The sequence below is a fragment of the Quercus lobata genome, chromosome 10, assembly GCF_001633185.2.
Source record: "Quercus lobata isolate SW786 chromosome 10, ValleyOak3.0 Primary Assembly, whole genome shotgun sequence".
NCBI lineage: Eukaryota > Viridiplantae > Streptophyta > Magnoliopsida > Fagales > Fagaceae > Quercus > Quercus lobata.
The window spans coordinates 29,023,257-29,047,019 of record NC_044913.1 but is presented as its reverse complement, the minus strand read 5'-3'; the positions used below and the strand labels follow the sequence as shown (position 1 = coordinate 29,047,019).

Sequence of the window (23,763 nt, the reverse complement as noted above, 5' to 3'; positions counted from 1 at the left end):
ATTCCAACACATAAACACATAGCAAGCAATTGGATTACAATAATTGATGATGAAAGAATTATACATGGCAAGAGATATAAGAATTATATATATATATATATATATATATATTTGTATGTTGTAAACGTTAAGGGATTAGAATGGCTAAACCTTTTCTTATATTGACTTTTCGTTGTTGCCTTATCTGAAATAATTTTACCAGTGGCGCAAATTCTATAGTTGGTAGTCACATGATTTTGTAAACGGATGATGATAAAAATTTCTTTCAGCATATAAAATAGAAAAAAAGAAAAGAAAAAAATGAGTTACGGTTAGTTTTGGTGGTCCTATCCAGTTGTTTATGTTTTATTTCTGATTAATTATATTCCATCATGGTGTTTTCTCCCGTCATGAACTTGGAAATATAGCTTACAAGTAACATGAAAAAGATCGTCAGTGGAAAATTAGGAACAACTACTATTTCTAGTATTTTAAGGCCTGCATTTTAGGGATTCGTTACCTGTCATTTTGACACTGAATACATGGATATAGGTGGTATTGAGATATATGGAATCTGTTTTTTTCCTCTCTTTTTCGCAATGGTGTTGCCTTACGTTATTCATTTTGAGTCACCAAAAATGTTTCCATCCTAAATTCTTAAGTACCTTTTCATATCTGTACGTATTTATAGACTTCCTATAATCCAACGATTCATATATGTTAGTTATTGTTTCTCTTAACATTTTCTGGAACTCCCATGGCATCACATGACATGGCAGATTGCTGTGCACAAAAAAAGACAAATAAAAAAACAAAAAAATACTCTCATATTTGCATTCTAACATGTTATTTTGTGACCGATTATAGGTTGCCTTTGTTTATAGGTAATGGAGGATTTACATACAAAGTGAGGCTAGGTCAATTTTGAAGCTAAGTTAAGACCCAGGTGTGAAGCATGAAGTAAAGATTCAGCCCAAAGTAAACATCCAGCCCAGGCGTAAATTCAAGAGAAGACCAAAAGCAAAATAAGAAGAAGCCCAGGATTCAATTCAACGAGGATGAAGTTTGCAAGGAAAGAAACTCCTAAAATCAAGCAATGGGACCTATAAAAAAATTGATAAAAGTCAGCATTTAAAACAAGGAATCCCTTGAATGTGCGTGGTTGGAAATATGAATTCCTTGTTCTACTTGTATTAGGATTATAATATAGCAAGCGGCTCTTTTCTTATATAAGTCCCTAGATCAGTTTGTGTACCAGGAAAAAAAAAAAAAAAAAGAAAAAAAAGAAAGAAGAACAAGGGCTAGGGCTGTATTGTGATTATTTCTTTTTTTATTTTATTTGTCTAGTTTAATGCTTAATATTTTATTTTTGTGTTTTATTTCAATAAACATGAGTAGCTAAATTTTCAATTAGGGTTAAAAATGAAACCTTGTCAAGGATTATCAGTAGTATTTATGTGATTTAATTTTTTTCCACAATATTTGTTCTTTAATGATTTAGATTGTTCTTGCTTTATATCAATTGGCTAGGATAAGATTCTTAATATGAGTTCAATATAATCATGTTTTTCCCATGATTTTATATTTATCTTAATTAATTGAATGCTTGGTTTATAATTGTTTGATTTTAAAATTGAATATCTCTTGTGATTTGTTTGTCAACTTATAGAATTGAGATTTGATTTTATATTTAGGAAGTGAAGAAGAACATGCTTTGATTTTTAAAAATAGGGGTTTTAATAATAATATTTTCCATGATAGCAAAATTGACTTCTAGATTATTATACAGTGGGTTGGGAAAAATTAATGATCATGAATATATATTGATATGAATTAACAAGATGGATTTTGAAAACTTAATTCCTTTCTCTTGTTTGTTTACATCTTTTACTGCTTTAATAATATCTATGATAGAATTAATTATTTGCTTAGTTTATTTGATTAAAGTTTAATTAATTTTCCTACTTTCATACAAGTCTTTTTGGGTTTGACCTCATTTTTGCTAAACTATACTTCAATACGGTTCATGCAATTGCGAGTACTTATAAATTTCACAACACAAATCATATCCACAAAACTCAACTATGGCTTTCCAGAGTTTCTTGTTTGTCAAAAGTGAGTCAATTAAAAAAGGATAAAAAGTTTACTCTTTTTTTTTTTTTTGGAAAAAAAAGTTAATTTTATTGCTTTTTTTATTAAAATAAAAAGTTAGACAAAAAGCAAAACGGCTGGAGAGCTTCTAACCAAACTGACACATGTCTAACCCAGATACATTGATAACACTAGCACATTCATGGATAACAAATACTTTTAACCCCTCAAAAAAAAAAAAAAAAAACCATAATTAGAAACACAATAGGGAGAAACTATAGAAATAATAATATGTGCCTCAGTGTCTCTACATTTTTAGCCCTTAACCGTAAAGCCCATACTCCCTAGTGAATTTCTCACACACTTTTAGGTCAGCTTCACTTACAGTAGGCTTTTGTGTAGCAAGCACATTATCAAAATCTGCTTTTGTGTTGGATGGTAGCTGGATCTAGGATATATGAAAATTCAAAGTAAGACATAGGGGTCTAAAAAATACTACTACAAACGAACTTGAAAAAAATAAAAAATCCGCCAATGTTAATGGAAGAGAAAATCAACACCAAACATGAATCAATGCAATTGAAAGAGAAATGCTGTTTTTATTTTTATTTTTCAGTACACTAAGCCCTACCCTCTTTTGCGTTTTTCTTCAATCCTATTTTCCATAAATTAACTAACTACTAAAGCAAAGACAATATCTGAACCAGAGAAACCACTTGTGTCGCGAGCTAATTCCTTAAAATCGCTTGTACTAGGGTTATGAGGAGTGTTCCCAATATGCACCTGCTCAAATAAAAAAAACTAGAGGATATTAAACAAGACATAGATAAACAACAAAAGCATTAATCACAATGGGTTTATAACTACATTGCTTTGATTTTCCATATGCATTGCATTACGAAACTGAAGTACCTTAATATTTGTTCCCTTGTCTTCGAATTTGGGAGAGGGATATAGATTCGCTTATCAAAACGCCTCCTCATGGCCTACGTTAATTAACTTTGCATTAGCCTCAAACGTAAAGCAATGTAGATCATAAAATCTTTCCAATACAACGCCGTAGGTTATTAGATGGATGGTATTTTTTTTCTCACCATATCCGCAGCAAAAGGAGTATTTGTGGCTGCAAGAACCAGAACATTTTTTTGCATCGTTGGATACAACCTGAAATGTATTAAAGAAAATTTCCGTTTCAAGATTACAAGTAGATAAGTGGAAGGAAACAATGTAAGATGATGCTATGTATTAACTATCTAATAAAACATAAAAGTTATTATGAACTGCATTGCCAACTAGCCAGCCATCTTAATTTTTAAGGCCAACAAGGAAATGGTCAGTCATTTTCTCCTCTATTAATTGTATGTTCATGACTCCTCTTTTTTAAAATTTTTATTTAAATTAATTTATAAATTTAATTAAAATCACAAATAATAGAACATAGTGCATGGGATGTATACAAGAGTTAAAATAGTGAAAAATAAATTTTTTTGGGGTTGACTCACTACAAGAAATTTAACTATTTCAACGGTTGAAACCGTCGAAAAAAGTACTAAAAACCATTGAAAAAAGTATTTTCGATAGTTGAGAGACCATAGAGAACCGTTATTAAAAAACGTGTCGAGAACAGTTTACTACAACCTACACAACTGTTGAAAAAAGTGTTACACATTTATCAATGGTTAATAAACGTCGAAATAAGTATTTTCTTTTACAAAAAATTTGGATGCACTCTTTCACTTTAATCAAAATTTAATAATATGATTCAAAATATAAATGTAAACACAATTGTGCAATTCCAAATTGAATTTTAACAACCTATCAACTACATTTATAACACAATGAAACAAATTGTACAAATTACTCCCAATAGATCCTAGGCCTAAAGCCAAAATTACTCCCCAACCAAACTAGCAGAACAAGAGCTAAGACACCACACAACAGCCACATGTACATTCATTTAATTACCTTATCCATTATATTTGATAAGGAATTCTCTCCTCTCCATTACCGCACAATGTACATGCAGAAGCCATGGCCTTTTTTCGTACTTTTTTATAGCTTTTCCCTAGCACGTGTCATTACTTCTCTGGTTGCAATCTTGAGCCTCTCATCTTCCTTCTTTAGTGCTTCATTTAAAGCTGTATGAAAACAGTCACAAAGTGCATTGCCACTTAGTAACTTCTCTTGCTATTTTATATAGAACAGGTAACACTGAATAATAGATGGCTAGAAGACAAGGACATGCCCATTAATTATTATTTTATTTTTTATTTTTTATTTTTTAAGTTCTAATAAGAAAAATTTGGAAGCAAAATTGTTTTGAAAGTTAGTACCTTTTGTTTAATTTGATGGCCATAAAATTAATATTGGAAAAATTATTTTCCACTTTTCTTTGTGTCCGATCTTAGCTATCTTAGAGCATAACATAAGTTATGACTTCTGATTCCATGAAAGAGAGAAATAGTTCACTATTGTATTTCCATTCTTATAGTTTTGCATCAAGGATTGGGTTCACTTGGTCACAGAAACATGGATGGTTTAAAGAGTCTGAACCCCCTCCCCCTTCCCAATGTGATCTATTTAAAGAGAACACTAATAGATAGAAGCTAGCATCCAAAGAATAATGTTTGATCACCACAAGGTCCCACCCAAGCAAGCCAAAATCATAGATTGTACATAACTCCATCAGTGGAATAATCTTTCCCTATTTGGCACTCTCTTCCAATAAACATATCTTTGATCTGCCCTAGGACAGAGTCCACCAAATGAGATTGAACTCTATATGTGAAATTCAGGTACTTAGTCTAATGTGTAATTGGTTTCAAATTATGAAGTTAAGAAACAAAATAAAACAATTCACGTCATTGGGAATGAAATTAGGATAGACACCGTTCCATAAGGGAGAGCACTCTAACGTCATTACTAGTCCTTTGAAAGGTGAATTAGAACTAGAACCCCTTCCATTTTGCACATTGTATGAGTTAGAGTGGAACTGAAGGCATCCCTCATTCTCCTTGGAACCATTGCCAAGTGAAAGTGGAGACATCCCCTAATTCAGATCGAGGTTGTGGTTGCCACCTGCACGTACCAAGTCACATTCACAAACATTTCAACAACTACAAATTTCTTGTAAGTTTCACAGACATCAAAGAAAATTAATATACACAAAAAAATTATAGGAATACCCACTGGACATGCTTGCACTTCCAATGCTACCTCTCCCAACCACAATTCCATTAGGGAATCCTCTTCTAAAGGACCTTCCAACAATACAAACATGGATTGAATAAACTCATTTCTTAAAATTAAAACTGACCAACACTTCCGGTGAAGCCAGAAACAAAATACTGTGCATGCTAAATTGTGTGCTAAAAAAAATAATGCCAAATTCAATAGGAAAGTTAAGAGGAAAAAATAACAACCTCTCTTAAAGATAGATTTAAAATTAAAAGAAATAACATAAACGATGTAAGATTCAAATTCTGAACTGCAAAATGGATTGGCATCATGATTTTTATATATATATTTTTTATATTCCATCAAATTCTAAATTTCCAAATTACATTAACAGCAAAAACAATAAACGAATAACTTCTATATGTTTGTTCAAGTCTTGTTCCCAAATCAAGGTACTGACAAAGCAAAATCAAGCATTACTTGAAGATCAAGACTCAATTTCAATTTTAACTAGCATTTTCATTGGTCAAGAAAGTAAACTTCAATGGGGGTAAAAAGCAATTCAGCCATTTTTGTGATAATTAAGAGTAATTAAAAATAATTCTAGACTTGCGGTTTATTATAAAGCTGTATAAAACGAATTTAAGAATTGAAAAAAAAAATACAAAGATTGAAGCTTAGGTTTTTATGGGGACTAAGCAATTGGATTCATCAATGAACATATAGAAGATACCTAATCAGAGGGATTGGATTGGGGCAAGTGTGAATATATAGAAGATCTAGACATAATAGTACCAGCATGGTGAATCTAAAGTAAAGAGAAATCAACTGAAGCCAAGAACTTCGTTTGGTTGCTGAGAAAATAATAGAGAAATAGAAAGTTTCTCAGCAGCAACTAAATAAGGAATGCAGAGAGAGAGAGAGAGAGAGAGAGAGAGAGAGAGAGAACCCGTGAGAAAATGCGACCACCAAGTCGATTGGGTTTCTGATGTGAGGTACAAGAGAGCGAGAGCAAGAAAGAGAGCATGTAACATATTTTGGCTTGTGAGATACTGTAGCTTATATATAATATGGTGTTACTTATTTTCAATGGTGGTAAACGACTGTTGATAAAAACTTTTTATCTATATAATTTTTTTGATCCCCTTTTTTACATGGTGCTGAAACCTGAAGAAAAATCGGTTTTTTTTTCAACAGTTATGTCAACCGTGAAAATAAATATGCTAATGGTCTTGATTTTACTCCACAATTGCATATAACTGTAGAAAATTAAGGTTTCTATCAACAGTTTTTAGTGACCGTAGATGAAAACATGTTGAAAAGCCTCATGTTGTTTGTGGTGACTATGGATCCTCAACTGATAAGTTAGATTCAGATACATGTATTCTCTTCCTCCATTATATTTTATTCGAAGTAATATTCTCTGGCACTTCTTTAATTGATGTCATTTTTAACTACTTCTACTAATGTTATTTATTGTCTTCCTCTACTATTTTCCTTTTCTTCAACTTGAATCAACTCACTTTTTCTTACTGGTGAATTAGTCACTTTCCTCTGAACATAACCAAACCATATTAAGTGATACTCTCTCATATTTTCATCAATAGAAGTAACCTCTATCTTTAAGTGGATTTTTTTTCATTTCAAATCCTATCCTTATGTCTATTTCCACTTATCTTTCTTAACTATCGCATTTTAGTTACACTTATTTTATGAATATGTTGTTTCTTAACAACCAAACATTCAGTGGCTTTTGTTGTTTGCACTTTCTTATATTTCAATTTATTTGGATTTCTCTTTCCACAAAGCACCATAGCCTTTATTTTGCTATACGTTGTAAATTTTAGGTTTGACTCTCCACTAACAAACAAATCTAGCAAACCAAAGGAGAGTTTTGGGCTTATTTTACAATTTCAGCCTTTGTCCCAAAACTTTCCCCAACAAGAGGTTCTTCATGTTTAAGGGTTTTAAGTTAGAAAATAATGGATCTTTAATGGTTGTTTAGGGCTAAAATCCTAAAACATTGTTTAAAACTAAAAAAAAAAAATTTAAAAAAAGGGAGAAAAAAAAAAAGGATGACTCCATACAAATCATCTCATTATTTTTGCTTTGTCGGACTGGTTGAAGTGGTTGTCCAAACACCACCATTGCAACTAAGCATGACTTGTCAAGGACTCATTGTATATCTAATGGTGTATAGATAAGTGGATTGTTGAATTAGTCCTACGTATGTAGTGCTTACCTTGGTATATATCCACCCGTTATTTTTACTATGTGTCCAAAATTCCAAATATATTACTTCCGATATTTATTCTTAATTTTTTCCCTTTTTTCATTAATTTTGTTTGTTTATTTGTATCATTGGTTATTAATTTGTCAATAATAATTGAAAATGTCTTTCTAATTGTGCAGGATTCTAACTCAAATGGTTTTAGACAATTAAATCTCGAACAAAAACGGTTTGATATTGGAAGATTTTTGAAAAGTATTCAACATAGAAGATTACTCAGGCTTGGATTGATTATTGTTGTGAAAGTTACAAGGAATATTATTGTATTTGAAGGAAATGAAATGGAAAATTAGTCATGTTTGAATTGATGATTGGAGGAGTTGAAAGGTTTTTTGTATTTTGAAGAAAATGAAATAGGACAATTCAGAATTTTGTGGAAGAAATTGTTAGAATACAAACATTTTTCCACCCTTTATTTTGTTATGTTTTCTCAACCTCAGATAAGATATTGTATTCTTTGACATTGTTAGAGATATATTAGCCCAATCTTACTTTATATGCAAACTAAGTCTCCTACTTGTAGTAAAAAATTATTAACCATAGTTAGTGTATGGTTAGTGTAAGGTTTAGCCTACTATATATACCCATGCTAGGTTCATTGTAATAGATGATTTGTATTACACTCTCATATAATAAAGATATAACACTTATGAGTTTCCTCTATGAACATGTACTATCAGGCTAAACCATGTAATCCTTATGCTCTTATGTCCTTATTTTATACTTTCTTCTTCCGCATCTATTCAAACATATTTAACATGGTTTATATCAAAGCTAATACTAACAAACATTATTGCTCATCTAATTGTATAGAACAAGTACTAATGAAAAAAATTTCTCTTCAAATAATGCTTGTAAGCAATTTTTTTTGTGAGCTTGTTTTGTGGTGGTTAATTAGGGAGGGTAAATTAATTTCCTTCACAAGTATTTTTGAATCATACCCATTGTATAATCAGCTGTGAAGCGAATGTAATATTTGTAGTGCCAAATCATTCACTAGCCTTATTCTTTATGTATGACTTTATTGCTATGGTGTTTTCATTACTACGGCAGTGTTATTATTAAAATTATTTTTAAAATTTTAAGATGAATGAGCACTTTATTCCATTGAATCCATCAAAATAGGGTAAATTGCAAGACCTTATTCATTTACAACACAAGCTAACTTTAATTCCCAGAGCCCATGTCAATTCTATGTGTCAATTCGGGTTAGTGTGTTAGATTCGTGTCATGTTAAGGTAGGGATATTCAATTAAATGTCTTAATCCGAATTTGGCCCATTAACAAATCGTGTCATGGCCCTTCAACTCTAACCTTACTTGGTAATGAAGTGGGTTGATGCAACCAAACCTAGTTGACACACTTAATAAACAGGTCGTGTTGGGTTGACACAAATGTAACACAACCCATTTCGACCTACTTATATATTAAGTATAACATTCATGTTAGGGTCATATTTTTCTATGTAATTAGACTAATCTATTGACAAAACGCATTTTATTTGTACTTGGGTAGATCTAAGTTGGGTTTAATATATCAAGAAGTATGTTGTTCAAACATATCAAGTGATAGTATTAAAGACATGAAGATTGATCTAAGAAACAAGTGAAGAAAAGTTGTTTCATTAAAGCTCGACAGATAGTTGTTATCGAGGACTAATGAAAAAACTTGACACAATCTCAACATAAGCTCAATCTATCGAGAATTAAGATTTCAGAATTTCCAAATCCGAAATTCGGCCCATGATGAATTGTTTGATTATGGTTTCTTTTCTCACAACCCTAGTTATATATAAGGCTTATTTTGAAAGCTGTCATACACAAAAACAAAGACCAAGAGCATATATTCTCTATAAGAAGCTATTGCGTTTGTGCGCCTTAGGACTTTGTAACCAAGTGCTTCCTGATCTTCATTGTTAATGAAGTGAAGAACTTTGTAGCCAACAACAATCAATCAAGTTGTTGGAGTTAGTCACGTACAATAGTCTTAGTAAATACAATAGGGTGTTCTTTATTTCTCGTGTGAGAGAGTTGAGGGTGTATTTGGAGTTTAGGTCCTGTGAGAGTGTTTGCATGCTACTATTGTAATCTCTTTATTTTATAATGGAACTTTCTCTGTTACTTCTTGTGGATGTAGGCAAATTCCCAAACCACGTAAATTCCATATGTCTATTTTTCTTCTCCCTTCTTTAATCTTATGTGAGTTTATTTTCACACAAAAATTGATATCAGAGACTAGGTTGGTTGATTTAGTAAAGGTTAATGCTTCTATTGCCAAGGTAGATGTAGATAAGTTTGATGTGTCTATTTTTCTTCTCTCTTATCTAATCTTACGTAAATGGGTTTATTTTCACAAAAATTGGTATCAAAGCTCTAGGTTGGTTAATCTAATGGAGGTTGATGCTTCTATTTCCAAGGTAGATGTAATTGAGATTGGTAACTTCGGGTTATGGCAAAGAATGGTGAAAGAAATGTTGGTACAACAAAGCTTGGTGAAGGCTTTGTATGGAAAAAAAAGAAACTAGAGAAGATGACCAATGATGAGTGGGAAGAACTCGAGATGAAGATGGTGAGTACAATGCGACTATGTCCGGCAAATGAGCTTATGTACGATGTCATGGATGAGGTGTCAACTGCTACTATATCATTCAAGTTAAAGAGCCGATATATGTCCAAGTCCCTCACAAATAAATTGAATCTTAAGCAGAAACTTTATGGGCTTAAGATGGTAGAGTGTGCGGATTTGGCCCAGCACATCAATACGTTCAACCAACTTATCAGTGACATGTTGAGGATCAATATAAAATTCAATGATGAAGATAATGCGATAATGCTTTTGACCTCAGTCCTGGCTTCCTACGAACATTTGGTTACAATTCTATGTTAAGGGAAGGAGACTTTGAAATTTAAAGAGATCTCAGAACTCTTGAAGGATTGTTGACACCTCATTTTGCAACCCGCATTTAACCTCACCTGCAGGGTAAAAGGGTAATTTTGCCTTAGAAATATGCATCTTGATTCTGGCCATTAGATCCTTAATCTCATTTCACCAAAATGATCTTGATGTTGTAACGATTAAATCGGCTGGTCATAAGCCCTAATCGGACTAACAAATTGAAAGTTATCATCAAATCAAATTTTAATGCCTGAGAAGCACTATCACAAATTGAGTCCGACTATATGTGATTATGAACAATTGATTTCAATTGGTTATAAGTGTAATAAATTTGAGATCAATGATATGTCATAATTTGATTGGTTAAGACTACATTTTATGGTGATGTTGCATACACCTAATTAATTAGATAGTTAAATATTAATTATTCAATGAATAATTTGTGAAATTATCTTTTAATCTATATATATATATATATATATATAAAACCGAAGCTTTTGAAGCTTCCACATTTTTCCACGTCAGTACAACATTAAAATAATAATAATAATAATAATAATAATAATAATAATAATAATAATAATAATAAAACACTACCCGACTGCCATTACCTTCCTCCCACACGAAAATAAAACACTACCTGACTGCCTTCTCTTTTGACGCTCTGCCATTACGTTCTTCCCACACGAATACTCTGCCATTACCTTCCTTCCAGCTCCTCCTCTATGAGATCCATGCGATGACAATTCCCTTTCCACGGCAAGACCCAACATGCCTATTCTCTGCCTTTTCCTTTCCACAGCAAGACCCAACAGACCGATCCGACCCAATAGATCGATCCTCTGCCTCTCCCTTTCCACGGCAAGACCCAACAGTTCAATTCTCTGCCTCTTCCTTTCAACGGCAACACCCAATAGGCCGATTCTCTGCCATTTCCTTTCCATGGCAAGACCCAACAGACCGATCCTCTGCCTCTTCCCCGATCTGACCCAACAGACCGATCCTCTGCCTCTTCCTTTTCATGGCAAGACCCAACGACACCTTCTTCAGAGCACCGATCCATCGATTTGCCACAAACGATCCTCTACCTCTCCCTTTCCACGGCAAGACCCAACAACCCGATACCGATCCGACCCAACAGACCGATCCTCTGCTTCTTCCTTTCCACGGCAAGCCCATGGCCACAGATCCCACCATACCCATATCCACTTTGCTCAGTTTCCACTCTTCCCCAGCCCATGGCCTAACAACTATGTCGATTAGCAATGCAACCGACCCAGCCCGTCGAGACCGGCCCACAGGTATTATCTTATAAACCTATAATATATATAATTTTTTTTTATTTTTTGAATTTGAACTCTATATAGATTAGGACTCTATAACTATATATATAAACCTTTCACAATGCTTTTTTTTTTTCTACGGCTATTCAATTTCTAGGTTTATTGCTATTGCCTTTCTCTTCATTCTTTTCCTTCATTCGAATCAGAGTTAAAGGTATGCTATTTGTTTTTTGTGGAAACTGAGCTACTATTTTAGTGTGGATTTCTTAACTTTTTTTTTTGAATTTTAGTTATATGTTTATGTTTTTGTATGGAAATTGAGCTATTTGTTTTTGTGTTTTTTGAATTTTAGTTATATGTTTTTGTGTGTGGAATTGAGCTATTGGTCAATTTTGAATTGTTTTTGTGTGGAAATTGAGCTATGATTTATTTTTTACCCCAGCCTATTTTGTATTCTAGAGTTGATTGAATTGTAGTTTTTGTGCACACACTTACACGTTTATTATCTCTAGCATTCATTAATGCAATATTTCAATTAAGAGAGTGATTGAGGAAATTGTTTCAATGAGTTATTTGCTGAATCAGCAATAAACAAAAAAAATTATTTCCCTGTGCACTTTTGTTTCAGCTTGAGCATAGTATATCTGCTACATTTTTTTTTTCAATCTGTCAAACCAATGCCCAACAACCTTTTTTACACGTTTTTATTCTAAACTTGCCTTGAGAGAAACTTTATTGAAATATGCACAAAACTTAAACATTTATATATCTCTAGCATTCATTAATGCAATATTTCAATTAAGAGGGTGATTGAGGAAATTGTTTCAATAAGTTATCTGCTGAATCAGCAATAAACAAAAAAAATTATTTCCCTATGCACTTTTGTTTCAGCTTGAGCATAGTATATCTGCTGCATTTTTTTTTTTTCAATTTGTCAAACCAGTGCCTAACAACCTTTTTTACACGTTTTTATTCTGAATATTATACTTACTCTAACCTCCATGTATCCAAGAATTTTGATCAAGCTCAAATATGCGGTTTAAATTGTGTCCATGATCCAATGTTATATTTTCATATTACTTTTAAATTGTATTTGTGATGAAGAAGAACCAGACATTCATGGTGCAATGGATTTTTTCTTCTTTTCATTTTGTGTTTGTGATGAAGATGTTGCTATATATGTCTACAGTGTAATGGGGTGGTAGAATATTGCTTATTGTATTAATTTGTGTATGTGTGTGGTGAGAGTTTTTTTTTTTTTTTTTTTGTGATGAAGAAGAACCAAACATTCATGATCCAATGTTCTATTTTCATTTTACTTTTAAATCTATAATAGTCTCAAGTCAAAGTTTCTTTATTGTCTATTTTTAACCAATTTGAATATATGTGATTATATGTTTTTGTATGGAAACTAAGCTATTGGTCAATTTGAATTGTTTTTGTGTTTTTTGAATTTTAGTTATATGTTTTTGTGTGTGGAAATTGAGCTATTGGTCAATTTTGAATTGTTTTTGTGTTTTTTGAATTTTAGTTATATGTTTTTGTGTGTGGAAACTGAGCTATTGGTCAATTTTGAATTGTTTTTGTGTGGAAACTGAGCTATGATTTATTTTTTACCCCAGCCTATTTTGTATTCTAGAGTTGATTGAATTGTAGTTTTTGTGCACACACTTAGATAATCAATTTGAATATATGTTTTTGTGTGGAAACTGAGCTATTGATCAATTTGAATTGTTTTTGTGTGGAAACTAAGCTACGGGTTTGAATTTGTTTAGTGGAAACTGAGCGAGGTGGAGTTATCAGTTTGCTTCCTGATAATCTTAGTGAAATTGGTGTGGAGTACGTTAGGGTTAGTTATTCATTACATTGTTCATACTAAATTATACGTCTTTTTTCTTTTCTTTTTTCTTTACATTGTGTTTAAATCTGCTTTTATGCTTGGAGTTTTAATATCATAGTATATTGTAGTGTTCTGTTCACAAATTTGGATTTTTTTTTTTCTATTTGTAAGTAATTTGCATTTGTGATGAAGAAGAACCAGACATTCATCATCCAATGTTCTATTTTCATTTTACTTTTGAATCTATAATAGTCTCAAGTCAAAGTTTCTTTATTGTCTATTTTTAATCTCTTAGACTTTGTCCTTTGTTATTTTTTTAAGCATAAAAATACACCGGTATAGCAATTGATCTTTTTTTGTGCAACAAAAAAAAAAAAAAAAAAAAAAAAAAAAAAAAAAAACCCCAAGTAGTACCAAATACCAATCCTTATTTTTTTAATTAAAAAAAATCAAATAGTATCATTGTGTGTGTCAAGAGTTTTTTTTTTTTTGTTGGCTGTATATATGTGTACATAATAATGATATTTGTTGGCTGTACATATGTTTTGGTTATTGGCTTCTCACAAGAGTTTGATAGAATTCCTAAAAAGTGTTCATATGGTTGCTGTTTTAAATCTGCTTTTATCATTGTCTTCTATTGGTTTTGCAGGTAGGGATTTAGCATTTTGATATCTGGCTTATTTGGTAATACAACTACAAGACTGGGAAAGTCAGGTATTTACCATTCTTTCTTTTATTTTGTACTGTTTATTGTATATTTATTGGTAATATGTTTGTAGAGAGAATTTGAAAATTTTATCAAATAATCATATCTTTATGTTTTTTTAATTCTGAAGTTAGTATGTGAATGCTATATTTTTCTTCAATTTTTCACCTTTCTATAACATCCAACTGTTAATTTGTAATATATGTTTTTGCTATATAGTTATATTTATGAATTAAAATTTTGTGAATGTTTTGCTTTTAGTTTATTCCCCAAGCATGGACTCTGCTTTCGATGCAAGATTGAGACGAAGATTAATTTTATCTGAAAAGAGAAATAGAAGGGGTACGATATTGACATATTAAAAAAATATTTTTCTTTAAAAAACTCATAATTAGTATGTAACCTAGGCCAAACAAGAACAAGAGATAACGAGCCATTTGAAAGGAGTATTCGACGTAAACAATATAGCATTAATGATGAAAGCAGAAAACAACGTAAGTGTTACATTTTTTAGTTCTCCCAAAAAAGTTATAAAATTAGGAAGAAAAAGTGAATTTTTGTTTTTGTTGTCATAGGAAAATTTACGGAACCATTGGATTTAGGACCTCCAACAATAGTATGTGAACATTGTGGAGCTCAACTTTGGTATGAAGAGAGAACTGTAAAGTCAAAAACGCCTACAAAACCGAAGTTTAGTTTGTGCTGTTCTGAAGGAAGAGTTGAACTCCCTCTATTGAAAGAACCTCCACCCTTTCTTGGAAACTTACTCAATATTAATAGTGATAAGAGATCAATAAACTTTCAACTAGGGATAAGAATCTACAACTCTCTCTTTGCTTTCACTTCTTTGGGGGGTAATGTTGATAGATTAGTGAATAATGGTTCTGGTCCATATGTGTTTCGTGTAAATGGTCAAACTCATCATAGAATTGGATCACTTCTTCCTGTCCATGGCCAAAAACCTAAGTATGCACAGCTTTATATTTATGAAACTGATAATGAAGTTAAAAATAGAATTGATGCAGTTATATGTGAAGATGATAGAAATTATGTGGATCCAGATATTGTTACCGGGTTGATGGAAATGTTAGACCAGTGCAACCAATTGGTTAAATGTTTTAGAATGGTTAGGGACAGATTTGATGAATCAAATATACATAATGTCAGAATTCGTTTAATACGAAGTCGCAATTCTGGTGAAAGGCAATATGACTTACTTGTAACGTCTGAGATAGCTGCTCTTATTGTTGGAGATTTTAATATTGAAAGTTCTGATAGAGCTATTATTGTTGAGAATCGAAGTTTAGGATAGCAACGTATAAATGGAACTCATCCAAGCTTTATGGCATTGCAATATCCATTACTTTTTCCGTATGGTGAGGATGGGTATATGCTTGGTATACCTTATAGGAATTTGAATGGGAGCAATTCTAGAAAAAGGGAATCAATAACAATGAGAGAATACTATGCTTATAGGCTTCAACAACGCTTTCATGAGGGCAAGACATTGTTGCTTGGTAGGAGGCTTTTTCAACAATTTATAGTGGATGCATACAATTTCATCGAAGAAGAAAGACTACAATGGGTTAGATTCAATCAAAAAAAATTGAGGTCAGAGCTGTACTATGGTTTGAAAGATGCCGTTCTTCGTGGTGATACAGATCCCATTACTGTAGGCAAACGAATAGTCCTACCATCCTCATTTACTGGAAGTCCAAGGTACATGGTTCAAAATTATCAAGATGCAATGGCGATATGTAGATGGGCAGGTTACCCAGATTTATTTCTTACATTTACTTGCAATCCAAAATGGCCAGAAATTAATCATTCCTTAGAATTTATAGAAGGCCTGAAACATGAGGATCGGCCAAATATTGTAGCAAGGGTTTTTAAGATAAAATTAGATGAACTATTACATGATTTGAGGCATAAATCTCATTTTGGAAGAGTTATTGTTATTGTGTATACAATTGAATTCCAAAAAAGAGGACTCCCTCATGCACATATTCTTCTATTCTTGGATCCAAAGGATAAGTGTCCAAGTCCAACAGACATTGATGGTATCATTATGGCTGAGATACCAGATCCAGATAAGGATCCTGTTGCTAATGAAGCTGTAAAAAAATTTATGATGCATGGGCCATGTGGATCTGCAAATCCGAAATCACCGTTCATGATGAATGGTAAATGTACAAAACATTTTCTGAAAAGATTTTATGAAGAAACAACAATTGATGAAGAAGGCTTTCCAATATATAGAAGGAGAAATGATGGAAAAACAATAGAGAAGAACAGAATTCTTTTGGATAACCGATATGTTGTACCTTATAATGTAGATCTTTTGGTGAAGTACCAATCCCATTTGAATGTAGAATGGTGTAATAGATCTCGATTGATCAAATATTTGTTTAAATATATAAACAAGGGATCAGATAGAGCAACAGTTGTTATAGAAGAGAATTTGCCAAATATTGGGAGTGATGGACAAGAGACCGAAATTGTTGTTGATGAGACAAAAGCATACTTGGATTGTAGATATATTTCAGCTTTTGAATCATGTTGGAGAATATTTGAATTTCCAATTCAATTTCGATATCCACCTGTTGAAAGATTAAATTTTCATTTGGAAGACGAACATCCCATCATTTATCCGGAAAATACAAGCTTGGATAATGTTTTAAATATACCTGGTATGGAAGAAACAAAGTTTACAGAATGGATGAAAACAAATGAGGCTTTTGAAGATGCTCGAGAGTTGACTTATGCTGAATTTCCTACAAAATGGGTATGGCATAGTAATGATAAGCAATGGCAAAGAAGGAAATCTAAATATTGTATTGGAAGAGTGTATTACGCACATCCTTCAAGTGGTGAAAGGTTTTATTTGAGAATGTTGCTTAACATTGTCAAAGGTCCAAGAAACTTTAAAGAATTAAGGACTATAAACGATGTTACTTATCCAACTTATAAGGAATCCTGTTATGCACTTGGACTTCTTGATGATGACAAAGAATGGCATGATTCCCTAATTGAAGCTTCGAGTTGGGCCAGTGGGCAACAATTGCGTCAACTATTTGTTACAATGCTATTGTTCTGTGAGGTAGCTAATCCATTAAGTCTTTGGGAATCCAACTGGAAACTGATTACAGAAGATATACTAAATAGGCAAAGGCGTATCCTCCAATTCCAAGAACTAATTTTATCAGATGACCAATTGAGAAATTATGGATTGTATGAAATCAAACAAATCCTCCAACAATATGGAAGATCACTTAGAGATTATCCACAAATGCCCCAACCAAATATGGATCTTATTCAGAATGGGAATAGACTTATTCAAGAAGAAATGTCGTATGATGTATCAAGTTTGAAAAGAGAACATGAGATTCTAATTTCTGGCCTAAACAATGAACAGAGAATAATCTACAATTCTATAATGGAAGTTGTTGCTACTGAAAGAGGGGGAATGTTTTTTGTCTATGGACATGGTGGAACGGGTAAAACGTATCTTTATAGAACCATCTTGTCTGATATAAGATCAAAAGCCAAAATTGCTTTTGCTGTTGCATCTTCAAGAATTGCTGCATTGTTGCTTCCTGGTGGAAGGACTGCTCACTCAAGATTTCATATCCCAATTAATGTAAATGATGACTCTACCTGTGACATAAAGCAAAGAACACAAGCAGCGAAACTTCTCTTAAAAACAAGTATTATACTTTGGGATGAAGCACCGATGGCACATAGGAATTGTTTTGAAGCTGTTAACTGCACGTTACGAGATATACTACAAATTGAAGATCCTCAAAATGCTGAAAAACCTTTTGGTGGTAAAGTTGTAGTTCTAGGGGGTGATTTTCAACAAATACTTCCAGTTGTGAGAAAGGGAAGATGAGAAGATATAGTCCAATCCTCAATTAGCAAGTCATATCTATGGAATGATTGTAATGTCTTTAAACTCCAAACAAATATGAGGCTTCTACAGAACAGTATGAGCGGAATAGAAACATCATCTATAAAGGACTTTAGTGAGTGGATTCTTAAAATAGGTAATGGTGAATTGGGAGAAGGAGATGGGGATTACAACATTTCAATTCCAAGTGATTTGATTATCCAACCTTCAGAGAATCCAATGCAAGATATTATTGACAACACATCCAGGTTTGGAAAATAAATACACAGATCCAAGTTACCTATAGGATAGAGCAATTCTTGCCCCTACAAATGAAGTTGTAGAAGAACTAAATGACTATATTGTGTCATCCTTAAATGGAGAAGTTCATGAATATCTAAGTTCAGATTCTATATGCAAGGCTTCTTCAAATGTTCCTGACCAAGATCTCCTGTATACTGTTTAATTTTTGAACATGTTGAGATTTCCAGGATTGCCAAACCATAAACTGACATTAAAAATAGGTTTGCCTGTAATGTTGCTTAGAAACTTGAATCAGAATGAAGGTCTTTGTAATGGAACAAGACTCATTATAACAAGATTGGCTACATGGGTGATAGAAGCAGAAATCATAACTGGCACTAATATAGGCAAACGTGTGTTCATTCCAAGAATAACATTATCTCCAAGTGATTCAAAATGGCCATTCATTTTAAAGAGACGACAATTTTCAATTTCAGTGTGCTTTGCAATGACTATAAATAAAAGCCAAGGACAATCATTGAAACATGTTGGAGTGTATTTGCCAAAACCTGTTTTTAGTCATGGGCAATTGTACGTTGCAGTGTCTAGAGTTACAAGCAGAAATGGCCTAAAATTCCTCATCATTAATGATGAGACTGAAAAAAAGTCTGTAACAAAAAATATTGTGTATAAAGAAGTTTTTACCAATCTTTGACTCAAGAAACCAACTAATAAAGGTAACATCAATTTATATATATATATATATATATATTTTTTTTTTTTTCCTGTTTATCTCCTCTAAATTGATTTAGGCACTTTGTATATGCTTATTGTTTTGTTAAATTTCATGTCTATAACATAATTGAATACAAGCTAATTACTATTTTCTATCTTTAACAAGCTAATTACTTTTTGGTGTCTTTATTATATTACTTTGTTTTGTTTTATTCTATGAAGTATCTAAATGAAAGATAGAATTTAACTTTCAAATTTATTAATCTATACAGGTAGGGATCCAAGATGATGCAATATTCTCTCCTTAATCAGCTTTGTATAGACAAACACAAAGAAAATTGGAAAGTCAAGATCAAAATATCAAGGATGTGGAATGCAATCAACTCAAAAAATAATGATATTATTAGTTTAGATATGATTTTAATCGATGAGCAGGTTTGTTTTTCTTCTATAGCTTTTAATATTGTTTGATCATTATATATACTATGAACTCTATCTATATAAAACTGATGCACTTTACTTGCAGAATAATTCAATACATGCAATCATTCGAAATAATATTGCTAAAAAGTTCAAGCCTCTTCTGCAAGAAGGAAAATTTTATGAACTCTCTTATTTTCAAGTGGTTGATGGCAATGCATTGTATAGACTAGTAGACAATGACATCAAGATCATGTTCACATTGAAAACTAGCATTAAGGAAATAAAGGAGGTTGATGTTGATATACCGCGTCATAAATTCGAATTTGTTGACTACAATAAAATACATGAACGCGTTAATAAACATGTCCAATTTATTAATAATTATGCATTATATTATTGTTATATATGAAAATAATTACATCCACATCTTTCTAATGCCTAGATATCATTGCAAATGTGATTGGTCTTGCACCGATTGAGCAACCTTGCATCAAAGGATCAAATGTCTCGATGAGAAACATAAATGTCATGACTATAGAGTATGTCTTTTTTTTTTTTTAAAAAAAAGAAATTATTTTCAATACATGCACTTTTTATTTATTTATTTATTTTTGATAAACCAATACATGCACTTATATTATATGAACTTACACTATAACATTGGAAATTTTTGACAGAGGAAATGAAATAAAGCTTACACTTTGGGGATCAGTTGCAAATGAAGTTGAGGAGAGCTTCTTTACTGAAAATCCAGGCCCTTTTATCATAATTGCTACATGTTTGACTGTCAAGACTTTTAAAGGCAAGTTCATTTCTCTTTTCTAATTCTCTTTATAACCATCTTCTGAACTACATAAGAAATCATCCAATTATTTGAAATACAAAGTATTTTGGCTAAATTATTATGTAAGCATCCAACGAATCAAGATAATTATGTCTCTAAATTATTGAGCAGAGAAAAATCATTTCAATGTATAAGAATTAAAAAGATATTCATCACTTACTGTTGGGGGATTCATTCCCTCCCTTTACATTTTTCATTGTTGAAAAATACTTTTCTTTTCTTTTTTTTTAATCCGTTTCAAGAGCATGGTTTTTAGGGTCCTTTGGTTTTCAAAATGTGACAAACATTTTCTCAAGTGTCATTATCTTTAGCATCTATATCTACCATAGCAAAGTTGGATTATTTACCTCTGTATTGTACATGTCTACAAGATACTATGCCCTCTAATCTAGACCTCTCACTGATTACAGTAATCATTTCATTGAAACTTCAATGTACTTTTTTTCCTAATGAATCCTATGCATTCCAGGAGAGTATAACTTATCGTCAACAAGTGGAACAAGAGTTTATATTGATTTGGACATTCCTGAGACTGCTGAATTCAAAGATCAGTAAGTGCTTTGTTTTGGATTCACATTTTTAATATATTTATAGTCTCTAAAATACTATGTCTAATATCTTTATGTAATATAATAGGCTGGTGGAAAATAACCAACCAATAGTACAAATGCCCAAGAAATTCAAACCACAAGTATCAATTGAAGAAGAGATGAACATCAACAGAAGAACCATAAGTGAAATCAAAAAAGTTATGTGGGACTCTGATAATGAGGTAAGAAAAAAATATACCTTCAACAATAACATTGTGTCCTTAACATTGCTTTATGTACTTTAGACTTGCTTTTACAAAATTTAACTATAAAATTATAAATTGATTGATATTAAATTCAATTTCTAGGAAACGATCTTTACCTGTCAAGGAAAGATTATAAACATTGACATAGATCGTTCTGGTTGGTACTTTATCTCTTGCAAAGTATGTCGTAAAAAGGTAAAGTCAAAAGATGAATTTTTATGGTGCGACAATTGCAACAAAAAGGCATGCTTCCCAATCCCAAGGTACACAAAATGAAAATGTTTACTTTTTATATTAAAATGCACAACAAATAATATGATATTAACATTATATATGTCATTTCTTTTATCAGGTATAGAATTCAATTAAAGGTTAAAGATAGCTCAGGAATGGCCACATTCATTTTATTTGATTCAGAAGCAGAAAAATTACTCAACATATCAGCCAAAGACCTTTTGAATAAATCTTTAGAGGTGAGAAAGTCAAAGATAAAATTAGTATTTAATATTTACTAAACTTTACTTCAGCGTACAATTTGAAAAATGTTACTTTTGTTAGGAGCACGATGAAGTCATCCTTCCTATGCAAATAGAAAATTTGAAAGGAAAATAATTTGTTTTCCAAATACAACTAAATAACTATAATCTCAACTATGGATGGGAATTCTACACTGTCAAGAAACTTTTTGACTCTTTTGAAGAAACTAACAAAGCAATTCAGCTTGATAAAATGACAGAAGTAAATATTATTTAATTTAGCAAAATTACAAATATGATATTTAAGATGTATATGTTGTAATACATTCCTCAACCTGTTCTATTGCCAGGTTTACATCAGTGATACTTCAAATGAATGTAGCAACAACTTATCAATTGAAGAAGATGGTGATTGTACAAAATTTCAAAAACTTGATGTTCAAGCCAATGTGCAACTCACACCAACATCTGTACTCAAGGAAAACAAAAGAGCATATTTAGGGACTACTACAAAGCAACAAAGGAAGAAGATACAAAAAACACTTTAAAGTTGTCTTTCAATCTCTAAGATTTTCTATACACAATTTGGTTTTAATGAATTTGTGATTTTGATACTAAAGACGTATTGGAACAAAGGAATTTTTTTTTGCTTTTATACACAATTTGGTTTTAAAGAATTTGTGATTTTGATACTAAAGACGTATTGGAACAAAGGAAATATTTTTGCTTTTATGCACAATTTGGTTTTAAATTGAAACATAGAGGAATTAAACTCTTATATTTAGTTATTTGAGGATTTCTTTTAGTATAGTGTTAACTGTTTGTCTATATACATTTAATTTCTAAATATTGTAGTATTCACTTTACATTTAAAAACTTCATGAGACTCAATTTGAATTGTAACTTATCATGTTTAAATAATTTATTTTGAATTTTAAGTAATTAATATTTGCATTGGTATGTTGTTGAGATTCAATAGTTGTGTCTTTAAAATCAAGAGGAATTGAAAAACAATATCTAAACTTCAACGTTTTTTAAATATAATGAATGCATTAAATATTTAGTGGAAGACTTCAAATAAATGAAATCGAAAAATAAGAATGTGCTACCAGAGAATCGATGTTGAATTCCAATAGCTAATGTCACATCATTTGGAAAAAATTGGTAGCTTTCCCGTGCATCGCACAGGTTAGCGACTAGTTAGAGTAAATTTGGAACCAATTAAGTCATAAACGGGAGTGATTGAAGCCATTTAATGTTAATTGGGAGCTAATTTGGGACCTATTAATGTTAATTGTGTTGAAACCATTTTCTAACAAATGACCTCTGCTCACCATTTCATCGATAGCTCTCAGAATACTTTGAATCTGTGAATGAGGTTAATGTTCCCAGAAACTAGACATCTGGGGCTTCAATTTGAGCACAAGAATGAGACAATTCCGATCAGAATTGAGTCAGATATAATTTTTTGAAGTTGACTCTACAGGTTATTACAGTAGTTACGGGAAAACCGAATTTTAGCTTGCTCCTCAATCCCACCAATCTCTCCATTTAATGCACCAGATTTTCCCCAAGGCTAAAATGAGGTCAACCCTCATTAAATAGCCTTCCATTCATATTTCCTTCACCACTACTATATAAACCCTCCCTCTCCTTCATTCCAAAGACACAAAAAAAAAATCTCCTCTCTTCTCTTCTCTTGAGTTCTAGGAAGTTAAGTAGTCTTGTCATATCTTGGTCTTCTTGAGACTCAAGGTATTGAGTGAGACTCACTCTTCCTCTCCTAACTCTTCTTTTCCTCCGCCCTTAGGACCTCCCTCAAGAGTCTTCTCTTCCACCATATGGATCTTGCATGAAGATATAATCATTTTCCCTAATTGTTTTTTGTGTTGCCATGATGAGAGTTTAAGATTAAAGCATGATAATAATCATTTAAATTCCTTTGAATATGTTTGAATGTTCTTAATTGTTCTTATATGTTCTTCACATGTTCTTAGTTATTCATCACATGTTCATACATCACACTAATTTCGATCTTAAATCCACATAAAAAACATGAAAAATATGTTTGTTTAAGAATTCTTTTAAATTCTTGA

General features: G+C 31.8%; 1 protein-coding gene across 1 annotated transcript; it reads left to right on the top strand.

Moving 5' to 3' along the window:
* Positions 1–15,603: 15,603 nt before the first annotated feature.
* LOC115964597 lies at positions 15,604–18,153 on the top strand. The gene has a single exon (XM_031083876.1). It carries the CDS (start codon positions 15,604–15,606, stop codon positions 18,151–18,153), a length of 2,550 nt encoding a protein of 849 aa, XP_030939736.1.
* The last annotated feature ends 5,610 nt before the right edge of the window (positions 18,154–23,763 follow it).